The sequence below is a fragment of the Lycorma delicatula genome, chromosome 2, assembly GCF_047948215.1.
Source record: "Lycorma delicatula isolate Av1 chromosome 2, ASM4794821v1, whole genome shotgun sequence".
NCBI lineage: Eukaryota > Metazoa > Arthropoda > Insecta > Hemiptera > Fulgoridae > Lycorma > Lycorma delicatula.
This window is the reverse complement of record NC_134456.1, coordinates 57,270,459-57,289,424: the sequence shown is the minus strand read 5'-3', so window position 1 is coordinate 57,289,424 and position 18,966 is coordinate 57,270,459. Positions and strand designations below refer to the sequence as shown.

At 28.7% G+C, this 18,966-nt stretch overlaps 1 protein-coding gene across 2 annotated transcripts in view; it reads right to left on the bottom strand.

Annotated features, from left to right (window-relative positions):
• The window catches only part of LOC142318820 (uncharacterized), a 191,526-nt gene extending 173,783 nt beyond the window's left edge, over positions 1-17,743 (bottom strand). The window contains exons 1-2 of one of the 2 annotated variants that reach the window (XM_075355331.1): positions 17,543-17,743; positions 9,350-9,821 (exon numbers count right to left, since the gene is read on the bottom strand). In XM_075355331.1, coding sequence (XP_075211446.1) covers positions 9,350-9,591 — 242 coding nt within the window. In that variant the 5' untranslated portion in view covers positions 9,592-9,821; positions 17,543-17,743. The remainder of the gene's footprint in view (positions 1-9,349; positions 9,822-17,542) is intronic. The other variant, XM_075355332.1, reaches the window with a different exon arrangement.
• Positions 17,744-18,966: the final 1,223 nt, after the last annotated feature.

The window sequence follows — 18,966 nt, the reverse complement described above, 5'->3', positions numbered from 1 at the left end:
GCCTTCAATTTGTGTCTTTTTTTCTGATTAAATGAAATTGTGGATGAATGATAAAAATTGACTGAACGAACTGTGCAAAATCAATCCATTTTAATCTCGCGATTCATAAGAATACAATCTTAATTGTCATTTATGTCTGTACAAAAAAAAATATTATCAGCGGATCGCCCTGACAACTAAAAATAGATTTGAGAATTTACTCATTTTGGATGTAACTAGGATTCAAGGCTCCACCTTTCAGGGAAACAGGTACTTTAAATTCATTTTCGGGCAAAAAAATTTATTATTATTACTATTATTAATTTTTAAATTTATTACTGAGAATCATATAAGTAAAATATTTCATGAGATAAAATAAGAGAAATTAGATTTTTAAACAAGTTTCATATTTATTAAAAATACCTAATCTCTTTCATGTTCGTATACTTATCTTTTGCGATTTTTTACTGACAATGATTAAAGGACTACTGACTGATAGGACAATAATTAAAGTTAAAAATCTTAATATATATAACATATTTTCAATTTTGAAAGAAATATAATTTCTTTTCTGGTCGGCCGGTAGATAATAACTGTTATCAAGAGCACAAGACTACTCAGCGTGTACCGATAATATGTAACGACGTTGACGAATCGATTGTAATGAGTAAGAAACACATTTTGGATGACAGATTTTTTTAATAACTAATACTGAACTTTTAGAATAGATTTTTTTTAAAAACATATTTAGTATTATTGAAAAATTGGAATTAATAATAAACACTTGTGTATTTTCTTTTTTAAATTTAATATTACACTTTGTACCTTTTTGAAAAGAAATTACTTCTTTTATGAAATTCCTTGATATTTTAATTTTCCCATTAATAGAATCTATATTTTTTTGTAATTAAAATTACAAAATTTTACTGCAAAATTGTTAATTAACTTTTATAACGTGGTATTATGTGAAAAAGATTCATATCGTAAACTATTTCACATATGCTTATTAATGAATGGATTTCATTTTGACTTTTAAGTTTTTTATTTATTTTTCCTATTGTGTATGTTGCAGTCTATTCAAATAGTGAATAATAAGTAACCCCCTCCCCCACAGACCAATGTGATGAGGATGATATATATGACAAGTAAATGAGATGTCTTATACAAACTCAGACCGACCATTCTTGAGACGTGTTGTTTATCGAACCCCATCCTCTAAAGTACACCGATATCTACTGTCTAGTATTTGAATTCCGCATAAAATCAACTACCTTTTACCAGAATTCGAACTTAAGAACCATTAATTTCGAAAATCAGCTGTTAAACAACTGAGTTGTGACGAAGATGAAGAGGAAAAAACCAATAATCACGGAATTAAATTAATCGTTCGTTTTTGAATAATAGATAACGACAAAGTAAATAAATATATAATAATAATAATATATATTTCAATACCACGTAAATAATGAATTCATGTATGCGCTTTGTTTTTAAATTTAAACATGTGTTACGGAACTTTAAGGAACATTTACATATTTTTTTTAAACTCTGATGTAAAATAGATTTATTTAACTGCAGTATCGTTATATTATATTGAAATTCTCTTGTTCAAGTAAATCTCGGTAAAAAGCATAATTCTTTTTCTATTATAATGTTATTTTAAAATTCAGTAACAACGAAACTACTATAATATCGCAAAATATTTGCAAGGCAATAGCTGTGTATACTAGGTTATGAAGTAAATTTATTTTTATTTTTGTTATAAAAATAAGTATAAAGTATAAAGTACAGAGATAATAACATTACTGTGTTTTAAATATAGAACGATAAAAATTAGTTATTTAAGAATAAAGAAAAAGAAGGTGCATTATCTACACACCAAGTGAAAAAAAGCCTAACAAGAAAATAACATTTACTTTTCTGATCGTTTAGGCTGACACTTTATCAGTAAAATGTTGATTTAGCATTCAGTTTAATGTAACTGAATAAATAATATTTTTTAGTAAAATCTTAAAGTCAAAAAATCTAAAAATTTTAGCTGTAGTTAAGGTAAGGTATTATTTTATGTACGACCATCTACTGACAAAAGTAGGATTTTTTAAGTTTTGATATAATTTTTTAAGGAACCTTTAAAAATAAATATAAATAATAAAAAATGAATAAAATTATACACGCAAAAAATATACGAATGAGACTTTAACCTTGAAATCAAACCGTAAACTTTATAACTTGCTAGTACACAGCATTCTCTACTAATTGAAATATAAATTAACAAAAAAAAAAAATATATATATATATATATATACTCGTATAGAGATAGAGAGGGGTAGAGAGATAGAGTTAGAGAAACGGTAATTTAGCAAATAAACTTAGTATTTATTAGTAACTTTGCCTTATTAATTTCTATATAATCATATAGAAATTATATTCTATATAATTTCCTGTGAAGTAGAATTTTTTTTATTTTAATAGAAAACATATATTAGCCTATTAAGATTTATTAGTATTTAATATTTTAGTACAAATTTTCCGTTACTAATAACTAAAAAATTATCCATAACTCTTGTGCATATTCTTACTATTTAAAAATCATATATAAAAAAGATTACAAATTAAAATTTGGTAACAGTCGCTGATTTGTCTTATTGTTATGGAAAATCATCGAGATTCTGTCGAGTGATACATTTTTCAAGTACATTTGTTTCGAATTTTTTAAATTATTTATTACGCATTAGATCAGTATTATACCAATGATGCTTTAACGTGTTACTGACACTAAGATAAAATACACTTCGCTTTTAGAACTATGTCCGAAGATGAATTATTGGCTAGGTTAAAAATTACATAATGTTTTATATATGTATATATGTGGATTGTGTGTCTGTGATTTCACGCGCACATGTCAGTTAGCTGTTTTAATTGTGTGTGTTACGATGTTTTAATCTATAATATCCTACCCAATTCTCAAAAATCGGTAACATTAGAAATATATAAATAAATTGTTTATAAAAAACATAGTCGGTAACTAAAATGATAAAACAATAAGTGGATTGTTTAAGTATTATTACTTAAACAGTCCACTTATTATTTTGGATGTCTAGTTAACAGAAAATAGAGAGATTTATATTAAAAACAAATTTATCTTGTCTGTATTTGTCTAACTTTATCTCATATCTTCTCCAGTTTTTAGTTTCATGAAAAAATACGAGTAATGCATAGGAAAAGAATTATGCAAAATTAAAAAAAATAGAACTTTACTTTCACAATATTTCAGTTTTATTTCGTGTTTACTTCTTTATTATTTTTATTTTATTAAATAATAAACATACCTGTAAAAGTGAGTTTAAAAGACCGTATTAGAGCCGTTATTTTTCAACGTGTATTAGTTGTACTCGGTCAAAAAAAAAAATTATCTGGTTATCAATTTCAGATGATATTGTATTACCAATTTCGTTACTTGAGATACTCTATACAATTTATTTGTTTCGGCTATTTTGTATAAGCCACCCTTCCCATCGTTCACTTCTTGAAATAAGCTAAGAAATTTCTTTCTAATGTGAGTTTGATCATAGCACTATTAAATGCGCATCGTAAAATATAAAAAAAAAAAAAAACAGGACTCGAATAGAAACCAGAAAGAGAATCGGTTGCTTGGAATGAAGACTGGAAAATATGAGTATGACACAAGAATGTGGAATAGTTTAATCAATATATGATATGCATTAGAAAAATGAAAAATAGATTAAAATTTTATTAATTTTAATATCTCTCCTATTAAAATAGATTCTACGGCTGTGTGTGTGTAGCTTACCACTTTTTAATATATAAAGTAGTGCTAAACAGTAAAATTACTTACCGAGTTAGAGAGCTGAAGTTCGTAGATAGCATAATACGAACTGTATGCAGATTTATTTGTTAGAAGAGAAACTAAAAAGTTAGCATAATACGAACTGTATGCAGATTTATTTGTTAGAAGAGAAACTAAAAAGTTAGCATAATACGAACTGTATGCAGATTTATTTGTTAGAAGAGAAACTAAAAAGTTTAACAACTATTGATGCTAGTAAGAGAAGTGTATGTAAATATGTGAGAAAATAGACGATAACGAAATAATATAAATAACAAGGCTATACTTAGCTACATGTTTATTTAGTTCTGAAACTTTGAATTTATTCAGTGTCGATGTTGGTTAATACAAAGACGAGAGAAAAGTTTTCTTTCTTGTGATGGAAATAATAAGAGATACAGATTGCGAATTTGGGAAATGATGGAGTTGTTAAACAGATAAAGAACATAAGCGCAGAAATGATTTGTAGGTAGAAACATTATAATAGGTAGAAGGAATAATCAAATCTTAGAAAATATTGTAAAACAAACTGAGAGACACAGTTGTTTGGGAAGACCTAAGAGAAAATAATGAATTACTGACTCAATTTTTTTTAGAAACTTATTTTTTACAATCGGTCGCAGAAAGGATTGCGACCATAAGTAAAGTTTTTTGGCTAAGAGTAACGTATCAGTAGACCATCCAAACTCATCTCAAATACAATATTAATTATTACGTACATCACCTCTTGTGACACAAACGAAGCAGTTAGTTAATAAAAATAAAGATAACAGGTAATAAAGGCCACATAACAGATAACAAAGACAGATAAAGGAGATAATAATAATAAAGTCACAAAACATTAATGTCATTCAAATAAGGTCACAAATATTAAAGTCGGCTAAAGACAGGTAAAAATAGATAGCATGGATTCTAAAAGTTAAAACTATTTTATCCAGTTGAACCGGAGGGTAATTAACATCAAACCCAATTAAATGATCTAATTAACATCATATATTTTAAGCTCACAACTGATTGTAAGGCCTAAATCTTGAACGAAGAAGAAAAAGAAGGGAAAATTTAGAAATTATTGCGAGGAAATAAGCTAAGAAATTATTTAGTATACGAAATTTCCTGGGGTTGACCGAGATATACTTCACTACGAAGATCAATATTATTTCTTTTTTTCAAATAGAGATCTACGCAATAAATTCTAAAGAATATATTTAAAATATTAATTGAAACATTAACGAAATTAGGAAAATAGTTTGTTTTTTTCTTTCGAATTCAACACAACCACTACAGCGAAATAGGTAGGTTTATGTGAAGTGGGTTGATAACTATAAAGTACTCATGATATTGCGTGACCGACGGATATTTAAGAAAGTTATTCTTTAAAAAAATCTTTTTTAGTGAAGACTTAGTTTAATGAAAGGGATGTGGAACATATATATTTCCAATCCCATGTCGTAACTCATTATCAGTCAGTTTTCACCAATTTCCTTTTTAATGGAAGCTAATTTAATTGTAATTGAACATTCGCAATAATTGTCAAAAGATAAAGAGAATGCTGAAATTTGTAACAAGTTAATACGAGAGTAGATGATATTATTGAAAAGTACTAAATGTTATTAACGTACGAACACTGAAAAAGAATAATAGAATTACAGACACGGATGAAAACAGGGACAATTATATACAGGATATTTTAATGATATTACAGATTGTTATATTGAATCACCGATGCGTAACCAAATTAATAAAACGTTTTGATTTAAATTGTATTATCACAAAATATAAATATCTAAAACCATTTTCATGTTACATTTTATTTCAGCTGCCGATATTCTTTGATATAGAATAAGTAGTCTTTTATTGATGTACGTCAAATACGACTACCAATTTACTTTTAATTGTATGACGTTTATCTCAGAAAAAAGTAACATAAAAGCATATCTCTTCAACTGTTCAAATTAATGTTTTATACGAATAAATATAAAACTGATAAGAAATGTTACTTAAAAATAATATCATAAGATGTAGGAAAAGTTACTTTTTTGGATTGTTAATTTTTTATCAGCCTTAAAAATTCAAAATGTTATTCCGGAACTGATAGACCATTAGATAACTTGTTAATAGATAACTTGTTGAATTCTTATTCAGCTGGTCGTGGTTCTGCATTTTTTATTAATTCACATGTCCATAACCATAAAAACTTTGATAATTCTAATAACACCAATGCCTCGTTTTTTTTTTTTAACTTCGATTTTTTCTTCCTGAAAGTTACGAACTAAATTTAAATGCATCTAAGCAAAGATATTCAAATATGTAAATTACTTTTAATATATTATTATTACTCACGCTTGCAGAAGTTTTAAAATACACGAAATTTTCTTTTTTAATCGTCTTGTTTAAAGTAAAACATTTTTTTGATCTAGCAATCTGAATGTTTTTTTTTTTCTATTCCTAATGTTTACGTTTCAATCTGTTAAATTTTGGAACAATTAGCAACCCCATGGCTCAATGAGATGAGGTTGATATGAATAACATCTAAATGATACGTAATATTGTACAGACTCATGCCAACCATTTCCGAGATGTATGGTTAATTGAACCCAAACTACCAAAGTACTCTTGTAACCACTGTCCAGTATTCAAATTCCTTTAAAAATAGCCCAACGTTTTTAGGATTAGAACCTTAGAACCAGCTATTAAACAATTAATTTGCGACGATGATTTTCACTATTAGACAAACCCGGTGGGTCCAAATAAATTTAAAAAAAAGAAGAAAAAAATTTTAATTAGAATATGCCAGTTAAAACTGAACAAAGTAAAATATATAACAATAACTTTATGGCTATCAAATTTATCCTCGACTATTGATTATCCTAGACTATTGATACGCAGTGAATAGCTTTGTAATACATTATTTCTCCTATCAGCAAATCATCTAAGTTGTACGATATTTCATTCAGTTTTTTTTTTTTTTTTTTAGTGGATATTTTTATGTTAAAATACTGTTGCAATATTGATTTTTGCTCACGTGCCTCTTTTTATTCGAGGTTTTGCGTTATAAAAGTAACCTGTAACCTTTTAGAACAATTTTTATGATGCAACCTAATATGATGACATCATTATCTTTATTAATATTGAGACGATTTGAAGATACTGAAAGAAGAGTTTTTATAAAAAAAATTCAAAGTTTCTTTCAGATAAAAAATTACATTTCTTATTTTTTGAAGAAATTTAATAACATTTTTTATCAATAAACCACTTATTTATTTTATGAAATAATTAAATATCTTATTGAATTAAGAAGTTTTTCAGCTATGACTGTCTTAATTTAAAAAATTATTTTCAAAACATTTTTTTTGATAAGCCTATGAATAATATAAACTAAATAAAATTGTAAATGTGCTATAATAAAGTGACTTTAAGGTAGTTTTAAAAATAACTGTTAAATTTAACTTAATCTTTATTTCTAATTTAACTTTTTTTTTTAATTTACTCGTAAGTGTGTTAGTTAAATGGTAATACGGCTTGACCGTGCATCTCTCCATAAACTACCTTCTTTTCTTGTATTAGAAAGTTTAATTCTGGTACGAGTATAATTGAGTACACTATTAGTACACTTTGTCTTCAACAAAACTCGAACATTTAGAATATTTTATAAAATTATATTTAAAATAAAGTGAGATAAAATGTTTTTTTTTTCTTAAAAGTAAACTTTACAGATTATTATCGTTTGTAAGCCACTTTGATGAATTTCAGTACCATATTTCTCTAAAAGCTTGAACGAGGGAGAAAAAAATTAATGTGAGCTAAAAATTAAAGAATACATGAATTGTATTTCACCATTTATAAACTAATTTTCTTTTAATACAAAAAGAGCATACTGCTTGACGTTTTAAAAAATATTACGGATTGTAGGCTGGATTTTAATTCGATTAGGTTGGTACTTATCGACAAAATTTGTTTTTTAATCTGAGTTTATGAAAGGAAAATCACTTTTCTCTCGGAAGATCTCGTTTGAGAGTACTGGGAATGGAAATTCCAGAACCCGATTATGTTGCAATTTCTATCTTCTTGTTACTTACAGCAGTCTAATATTAAATATTATAATACCGATTCTAGTAAATCAATAATTACCATAATTCACGTTCTGTAACGTTTGCTAAGATTAACATAAACATTAAACGACACTACTTTTCTTTAAATAAATGTTGAAGTTGGGGTAATACTTCAAAAATTATGAATTTTAAGAATCGCAGTGGTAACAGCCTTTTAATAAACGATTGGATTCCTGATCAGATATGGATTGAGATTAAAATTTATCTAGACTAAGCGATTGGTTGCTAGCATTTATTCTATGAAACAACGCGTAACCCTTTGAAACGTCACGTGAAGAACAAACTGTCGTAGCGCTATTGTAGCAACATAAAGTACTTCGCTTACAACAAATCACTAGATGAGGTTGTACTTTTCGAAGGTATCATTTGGAAATAAAATTTCCGTGGGTATAAAAAGATTGCCGTTTATGAGGGGACAAATGATTGGATTATTACGAGGAAAAGCCAGCCTCATAATAATCGTACGATTTATTTTTTCTGTGCGAGGAATTGGTATCTGTAGATTTTTGTAACCTCCCTGAAAATGAGAAAAATCTTTTCGTTAGCTGTAGGATGTACGATTATATCCGTTATATATGTGCATTGTTGACTTTCTAAGTGAATGACAATCAAATAGGCAGCGGTAATGTTGAAGTTGCCTACTTACTTGAAGGAAGAACAACGAGGAAACAGTTACAACTAAGGGCATACAACAAAAATGAATTTTCGCAGATTTATGTAAGCAAATGTACCTAACGTTCTTGGTTGAAGTTCCCGACCAAACAGTCTAAACGCAAAATTAGGTTAAGAATCTGTGATTATGTAAGATTGCTGGTAGCCGTATCGCTTAGAGGAAGTGGAAAGAGTTAGGTACCCGCACCTCACGATCAAACACCGTTATGATTTTGCAAACTTGGAGACTAGTGAGAATTTATGAATGTGGTGTTCTCTTAAGTAAAATGAAACGAAACAGATACTGCACGACATCATTTAGAATCATAATCGTATCTCGTTGAATTCCCATTGATCCCAGTGATATTACCTCAGAATTTCATACCAAAGTAGGCTTTTCCACGTAATCCTAAGAAAGATTTAGAAATGTATGCTTTTATAATAGTCTTGCGAGTATTACATTTTACATATATCATAATAGAAACCAACAGAAAAGTGACTGTTTCCCGGTTAATGGATCACATCAGAAATGAACCGACCCGGTAATCTCAGTAGTAACATGGCTGATTCGACATACATCCACTAGACCGAAATCCACAGGACATACATCCACGGGAATCAAAGATATAGATATACTCTCAAGCTGGTTATAGTTAATAGATCTTATTTCTACACAAAGTCATTTATTCTAGACAACGATCAGAGAAGTAAATAATTTTTGTAACGTCAACATTATTTACAAAAATATTTTTCATTTACTTACATGCAATCCAAGAAATAGTCTTTCATCACTGGTTGGCATCTTAGAAAACTATTAGAACAGTTAGGGAATTCGGGTATGCCAACTGAAGTAGGTGTACCAATCATAGCTGTGGACGCTCTGATTCTTGCACCAATACCATCTAACCACTCCTCAACACGTATTTTCATATCTCTCCGGCGTTTTTCATTATCTATCAGTAAATCTACTGTCATCCAGATATTCTCAAGCTCAAACTCACTCATTGTAATTTTTTTGTTGTTAATTTTTATTTTTCTCTTCTCTTCATTTTACATATGTCCGATTTTTTCAAAATTATTCCAGCTGACCTTATGTCTCGTAATTAATTGGCCGAATCAGCATGACTTTTAATAAAAAATTTCTGCTGGATCTGTTTTTATTTTCACTTTAATTTTCTCGCTTCGTAGAAATATCTTAGAGTGTTGTTATACTGAAGCTCCAAATGTAGTGGATCCTAAAAAAAGTATAAAAAAACAATAAATAAATGAATTAACATCGTGATTTACTTTAATACACCTATAAAAATTATTTTTAAAAAACATACTTACTCGTCTTCGCTCATATACATGCACATATACGAGCAACAAATGAATTAATATTTTATTAAAAAATTGTTAAGATTAAACCAGAAAAGTCTTTATCCCAGGACATCTTGTGGAATTTGTAACTAGACTTATCAAAGTGTAAAAGAATAATTTAACTAAAAATTAAAATTTAGTCAAAAGTTTAGACTACTACTATTCATACTATTAGAGATACATACTATATTTAAGATACATGTGAAAATTTCCGTCATATAAAAATTCTTATTATGTCTGTATAAGAAAGTTTGTTACTAGTCTTGTAATAGTAATACACTCTCAAAATAATATCATTTTCAGCACTACTGCACAATACCTTTTGCGATACGGCTAAACAATTTACTTTGCGTAGTGCACAATAGGCGATACGATTTGTAATTATCGGTTAATAATTTAGTAGATACGAAATGAAATTATAGTGCCTGTTTTAGGTTATATAGAAACAAAATGTTTGGTTTTCCACAAGAAAATCCATAGCAAGCGTCATATCAAAAATAAAGTCAAATGTTTTTTGATTATGAAATGGTTGAATTATTGTTATTCTCATAGGTACGACAAATTTTTTTAAAGAAAAATGTTCTTATTGAAATAGCAAAGTGAGCTTTGTAATAAAAAATAATACTTATAAATGTAACCTACTATATCTAATTTGTTAGCGATTATAATGAGAAACACCTTACATTCATCCAACATGAGTACAAGTACTCTGTTTAGTTAGCCTTCTAATCCCAAATAAACTCAAGTTTATCTTAGGAAATTATGATAGAGAGAGCGCAAGGGAATAATCTTGGTTTTTAATATAAATATATATATATATTTTTTTAAATTGAAATCGGTTATAAAACAACATATATAATTTAATGTGCCTGTTTCCTAAACAGTATTTAAGGATCGGAGATAAAACTATCTTCAATCATTTATTGTTCATCTAAATTCCTTTCTTTTTATTGAAATTATACTCAAGTGAGCTGAAGGTTCCCCCTGTTATTGTCAACCTAGCTGTCGGCTGGCGTTGGCTGGACGGGCGAGCGGGGTTTGTTGTATATACTATCTAACAAGAAGACATCCGATTACTAATAACATATTTGTATACAAAATGCAAAATCACAACAGACAAGTGCAGTACAGTGACTGGTACACTAGACACAGCAGATGACGAGGGGAAACTTTCAGCTCACGTATTATACAACGGACTGGAAGCTTAAGTATAGCAACTAGTCTTGTCAATAATTCCTAAGCAGTTCCGTTGATGTAACCCTAACTATCAAATCAAATAGCGGTAAATAGATGTTTACAAGTAGGTAAATTGCGATTAAAACAGCGAAATAAATAAATTATTAAGTAAAAATATGTTTATCAAACGTTTATAGAAACAATACAGAATAACTTTATTTAAAATAAAACGTTACCAATCTCCGTGGCGGAGTGGTAGCGTCTCAGCCTTTCATCCGGAGGTACTGGATTCGAATCCCGGTCAGCAATGGCATTTTTCATACGCTACAAATTTCAATTCTCATAGGGCAAAGCAGCCTCAGTCGAGGCCCGTAATCTCAAAAAAAGAACGTTCTCGTTACTTTTCATAATTAAAATTTTACAAGGATTATTTTTTTTCAAGGTCCGATCGTCACGAAATTAAAACCACAGTGAAATAAAAAATTTGTTATTTGTAACAAGTACTTACATAGTTACGATATTCCTCTACATAGTCGCCACTCCGATTTAGACATTTGTCGTAGCGTGGTACCAACTTTCCAACCCTGGTCATAGAATGGAGCCGCCTGTGTTTTCAACCATGTTTCTACGCTGGTCTGCAGCTCGATGTCTGTGCCAAAATGTTGTTCTAATGCAGCCGAGCATTGTCATGGAGAAAGACAATGCCTGATGACAACATTCCTCTCCGCTTATTCTGAATTGCCCTTCGTAGACGTTATAGAGTCACACAGTATGAGGCTGCAGTTATGGTCGTGCCACGTTCCATGAATTCCACCAAGAGAACTCCATTCCGGTCCCAGAACAGAGTAGCCATACACACTTTCTGTTGGAGAAGGTTCGCTTGAACTTCTTTGGTTTACTGGTAGAATGAGAATGCATCCACTGTTTGGATTGTTCTTTTGTTTCTTCAGTTTCGGAATGGACCCGTGTCTCGTCCCCTGTGACAATTTTGTTCAAAACATCTTCTCCTTCATTGTGGTAGCGCTGGAGAAACGTTAGAGAGGCGACCATTCTCATTGTTTTGTGATGGTCGGACAGCATCTTGGGAACCCATTTTGCACACAGTTTGCGGTACTGAAGTCTCTCATTCATAATGGTGTAGAGAGATGACCTTGAAATTTCAGGAAACGAATTACTCAATACAGAAATTGTGAACCGACGACTTTCTCCAATTGCCTCATCCACTCACTCAACGAGATCATCCGTTGACACTCGCTTCCTTCCCTGACCGCCTGCATCATGAACATCTGCACGTCCTGCTTTAAAGTTTCTGCACCATTGTCGCACTTTGCTGTCACTCATTGAAGTTTCACCGTACATATTACTTATTCGTCAATGAATTTCAGCTGGATTACAACCCTCAGCCTAAAGAAATCGAATTACCGTACGCACTTCACACTTGGCGGGAGATGCTATTGTTGTAGACATGTTTACGTGCTAGCTGTGTATTCTGAACTAAACGAAGTTACGCGGCGTAATAGAAGGCCATACTAGAGACGCTGCGCAACACATATGCGCAAAGGTTCATCCGATTTTTGCGCGGGTTTTTATTTCGCGACCGATCGGACCTTGAAAAAAAATAACCCTCGTAAATATGAACTTAAAAATACATACTTTTCATTATGTGTAACCTAATTATCAATATGAATATTATGATTTCTAATCTCTAAAATACTTTCTGCTTTGGTTAGAACGTTATATAAAGTGTGGAATTGAATGTGTAATTGAAATTTCACCAAATATATATATTTATATATATATATATATATAAATTTTGGTAGAAATAGAATATTTCTATCGGATATGATAGAAAAACAATGAAAAAATTAATGAAAAAAGACTCCTCTATGTAAGGTAACTTAAAGCACGATTTAATATTTTATATTTCTCAGTCTCTCTTTGTAAGTAAATGCGTATGAATGCGAGCGTATGTTTATTTGTTACAGTTCATAACGAAAGCACATACATACGCATGTTAGAAAATGTATTCATACACACGTACGATGTGTATGTACTGGTTATTTACGTACCTACGCAACTGAATATATTTTGTAGAGATTCTGCTGATATTGCAGAAAAATTATACAGTAAATTTACCATTATTTGCAAATACGCATAGTATTAAATTATAAATATTTTGCAACAAAAGGAATTGTTGCTATAAAGCTACTTTGAATCTGAAAACCGTGAATCTCATTTTTGGAACTCAGAATTCTAAAGTGTTACATATTTTTAAAGTTTACTATTTTTTACTAGAAAAGCTTAAATAACTTAAGTCAATGTTCTATTTTAAAAATATTACAATTTATGATAACATTAAACGTAATTTAAAAAAAAAAATTTCATTGTTTTGATCCATTTATTTTAATCAGTACTAGTCTGCATCTTAAAAATCTAATAGTTACGAATTTCTTTTATATTTAAATAAGTTGGTAATTTTTTTTATAATTGTTTGTAACGGCAAGGTTTCTATTGTTTTGATATAATTTTTCGGTACTTCTCTTGTTATATTGTGATGTTAATATTTTTATTTATTTATATAATTTTAATCTGTTATCTTGTTTTTTAATAGAAAAAAATTATTATTTTAAAATATTGAAATATTTCAGTATTATGTGAATTTATATAACAGTATTATGTAAAAAATATTACTGTATCTTTAAAATACTTTTATGCTTTGTTGATTCGATATTCAGCAAAGTAAAACTCAAAGAAATACACTTTTAAACCGCTAGATGGCAGTAGCTGCTTGAAAAAGTATTGAACTAGCTAGCAGGAGAATGAGTCGCAGATGCAAAGTTTTCAGCTATAAAACTAATTCTTAATTATTTAAGTAACTTTTACGTTTTCACAGGATTCATTTTATCCCTCATTTACTTCTTAAATTTAAACAAAATCTTTGCGTTTTTTTTAAGCGACGGTAAAATTATATTAGATAAAATTTATTAAATAAAGATTTTTGAGTATTTTTATGAATTTATTCTAGTAATACAGAGAAAATACATCATTAATATTAAAGTAATCTTGTTGCAAATTTTTAGTGATCCTGCTCTGTAGCGCTTCAGTATATATTCCTTACTGAAATTACAGAGCCCCCTTGAGTTCTGTCAATCTCTTTTAATTTGATGATTCTGTATTATTTACACATTTATAACTTCCCAGCAAGTGTGCAGAGTTTTCCAGCATCCACAGAAACTAGCTTTCATAATACGCTATTGTTTGTGTTCATTCCGTCTTTAACGTCCGATCAAAACTTCTTAAGTTTGGATCGGACGTTAAAGTTCTGTATAACTTTAAATCTACTAAAATTCTTTTTGAATGGTCTCTCTAAGAACAGACTTAGGATATATAGTGGTGGAACGGCCATTTCTTGACCTCTTAATTTTTTTTTGTCTTCCTTCAGAATTTTGGAAGTTAGTTTATAATGTTCAAAGCTGTACGAAAGGAGAGCCTGATTAATAGCAGTTCTTATTTGCCATGTTATGCTCTACGATGTATTTAATGAGCATGAACCCATCTCATCGTCGTCCTGGCTCCATGACATGTCCCCTGGGTCAAAAGAGACATTTTACTGTCTGTAGTTTACTTCAGGTAATATAATAATTAAAAAAATAAGTCATGTATAGGAAAAATGAATCGCTACATTTGACGGCTAGACGAATAATAATGTCATCACTTTTTAAACTGATTTTGTAGACCACTGAATTATAAACGCACAATATAATTAAGTAAATCATACAGTATATAGTATAGTTGGACTAAATCATAACATTACTGACGAAATATACATCGGTTTTTAATAATAATAGTGAATCCGACAATACCGTCCTATATGCGACTAGACAAAATTCTTGTTCAAAGCTATCACGAAAGGTTAGGTGAAAAATCAAACTTTGCAATACATATGTATTGGCCTAAATCAACAGCTACTCAGTGTTAACGTCTATAGAGGCCTATACACTTTTTCGTCAGCGACCATACAAGCTTTTATTTTAGGCTATCGCAGTTCACGTATCGGTATTTCATTGTACTATTGGTATTCCAATCTACTAGTTTGCATGCACCTCCTTTTTTCCTTTGGTCTGTCTAGATAAATTATTCCGAAAAGTAATTTACAAAGAAGAACCGATTGACTTTTCTCTCTTCTATTCTTTTACGCTTCTGTATATTCTTTGATGTTTTCCTATTGTTATTAAACGTTGTTAATATTTATTTTCTGCATTTTGCAGTTTTAAGGAAATAAAAGGAAAAAAAATATTTTTTTCATTTACGCGTAATATTTTCTTACTTTAAAAATCATTAATTTTTCACACCTTTTAAAAGGTGAAAGCCGCTGTTTCTTCATGTATGAAACATTTTGTTTCTTATATTAGTAACTTTATTAATTTACTATAGTTTTAAATAAAATTATTAAATAAATAGATTATCATCGTATGTTATCGACCCTTAGATAGGTTCCTTTTACCAACACTATTTCATTCCTTTCTACTCCCAGCTAGAATTTATAAATAGTATTAATTTAATCTTTCTGTAAATCAGTGAAACCATAATGAATAAAATTTATACAACTTCTCTTTAATAGTACAGCTTTAATACACGTAGAATTTAATTTGGTAAAAATGATTTTTGTGCATCATAAACAAGATAATATTAAATTGAGTTTACATCACAAATTAATTTTGTTAGTATCTGTATTTTTTTTTAATTCTTTGTTAAAAAGAAATTATTTCTTAGAAAAAGAAAATACTATATTATATTGTTAAACGGTATTATGTATGCATAACATATTAATAGTTCAGATTACTATAGTCTGACCTAAGAATGACATATACGATGTTCATCGAAGTCTAAACGGTAAATCTGAGGCTAATTAAATAATTTTAATTACATTTATTTAAATTATACATAAAACTTTAAAATAAATTATACACTGTTAAGGTGTCCTTTAATTTGTCACGAAGTACAAATTACATCCATAAATTTATTACTTCTCAAAAACTATTCCATGCCAAGCGTACCAAAGAAAGTGAAAAGTTATATGTGGGTCTGGTAAAATCTTCATAAATCTGGTTTTTCGGTTTTGTTCGATAAGCCAAATTTAATAAAGCAATTAGCATGCGAAGCCCGTCGAATTGTAAACAACTTTGGTCACTCCCCTAAAAGAGATTTACTTTATCATTTTAATGATAGTCATAATCATTATGACCATCATTAATTGTAGTAAATTTGATACTAAATAGCAAATTCAAATATATAATTTCTTAACACAACAAATTAATTATTAAAAAAAAATATTGAATGCGTTATTTAAATATTGTATATCTTTAAATATATTCTACAATATATTTAAAGTATGACTGAAAGACGTATTAAAAAAAAATATGTACATTCAAGTTTAGAAATAGTTTATTGGTATGAAATGATTTATATCACTAATAACTAATACATAAACATAATAAATACAGTATACTAACATACTAATATACAAATAACAGCTTGTATAAATAAATCTTTAGCCAAATAATGTTAATGAGTACACAAAATTATTTAGTATCAGGTTTATCGTAAAATAAAAGATTTATCAAAACAAATTTTAGATGTGTTTTCATAATTTGAGAATACGGAATTATATTACAGTTTGTAATATTTATTTATAACGAGCTGAATGGTTATAAAAAATAAATTTCCAGTATGTAACGTAATATCAGTATTAATATTACTAAATAAATCTAATTGACCATTACACCATATGTAACATGCATAGAGTATAATGATATAAAATTTGTTTTACGCAAACATTTTGTTTTCGAGATACCCGCTGGGAATGTTACTTTTACCTGCATGTTTTTGTATTACCTATCTGAACTTAACATTATTTTAAAATATTTTTAAAGCGATTCTTTTGTCATGGCATTTCAAATATAGTTTATACTATAAGAAGTATAAAATACCTTCCCGCCCGGGTAAAACAATTCATAAAATGATTGGTTATTATAGTGAAGGTTCTTGGTTCGATTATTGACTAGGATAAGACTTTTTCCTAATGTTATTTATGAAATCAGTTGGCTTATGATTAAATAAAATCAGATGTTTACATCTCAAATCAATCCATTCATAAAGATACAAAATTTAATAGAAGCATACTACTAAATCAGTAGTATACATAATGTATGTGTGCGTGTGTGTTAAAAAATGTATTTTATTTAATCGTAATTCAAAAATTGTTATAATTAAGTAATTTTTTTACGAGTTTTCATAACAATCCTAATAAAAATCTTAATTAACTTGAAGTTGATAAGCATTTAATAGACCTATTTTTCTTTGTAATTTTCTAGAGAGTTAAAAAGATTACTATTGAACAACATAAATTTTTTTTTCTTACTTTTTTGTAAATCATCGATTTCTTCTTTGTTCCTTTTAAGAATCAGTGGACATTCGGAAGACTACTCACAGCGGTTACAGAGTTTACGTAGTGAACTTGATCACGGATAGCAACAAACTTGTGACTTCAGTCGTGAGCTTATGTTATCCTGACGTGTTACATACACCCATTGTCCTCTTCATGTGTTACGATCAATGTGGCTGTGACCTGCTGCGTGATTAATAGACTTTGTACCTCTATTGAGTTACTCCTTCCTTTCAGTTTGTAACAAGGAAGTTCAAGAATTATATCGTACATAGTGGGTGGTATGGCACGATCGGATCAATTTTTACATTTTTTAACTTAGTTTTAATTTAATGAACTTCACATTGTATAACTCTTTAACTGCATTTTATTAAGAATAGATCATCGATAAATATTATTTAAAAAAAAGTAATTTGTTGATACAGTTAACGTTTCGTAAGTAAAAATCAAGAAAAACTTATATTTGTATAATGATGAAAAAAGTAATTAATTAAAATTGACTAATTCAAAGCTACCATTTTCACTTTAAAAAAATAAGTAAAGTAGTGAGAGAAACTGATAAATTAATTAAAAGTAAAGTGAGTGCTTTTGATAATTCAAATTATAAAAACCATAAAATATTTTTAATTTTTGTATTAAACAATATCTGTAAAAACTCTAGATTTATGATCAAGATTTTCAAACGTATAGATGAATTTATTTTAATTTTATTTAATTTATCAAAATAATTCTTAAACTGCTTTTATTGGGAAATTTTCATTCTTCCGATGAATATAGCTAGAATAGATTTATTAAAGAGGAGTATGGTGATCATGTCAAAAATGAGTGTCAGTTTTTTCGCAATTCTTTACGTTTTAGGGCCCAACTAATTCATCCAGACAAAAAAAACATACATCTGTAAGTATGTGCGTACGTATGTGAATCACATTACATTTGGCCTTATACCTCATGATTGGCGTAACAGATTTTCTTCAAATTTGGGTCAAATATTTCTATATATGTGATCATATTAATTTTTACTCAGAATTTGTTAAGGGGATGGGAGGATATCGCGAAATAACCAATTTTGATTCTCTTCAGAGGTATTTTAGAGAAAACTTTACTGAACGACATCTGTTACCTACAATGTATATATAAATAATACAAAAATCTTCTTTCTTTAAAAAAAAATTAACTCCCCTCATAAATTTGAAATATACGTCTTTTGTTCTATTTCTCTTCGGTTTAGTTATTTTTCAAACATTTTAGAAAGTTTATTCTTCACATATAAAGCTATCAAGAAATGTCTACAATTTATTTTTTTAAATTCTAGACCCGAACCTAAAATTCAGAAAAAGTTTTTGAAAATTATATTTTTCTTTATTTTATTTTTCCTTTATTGGAGGGGATGTTAAATTTAG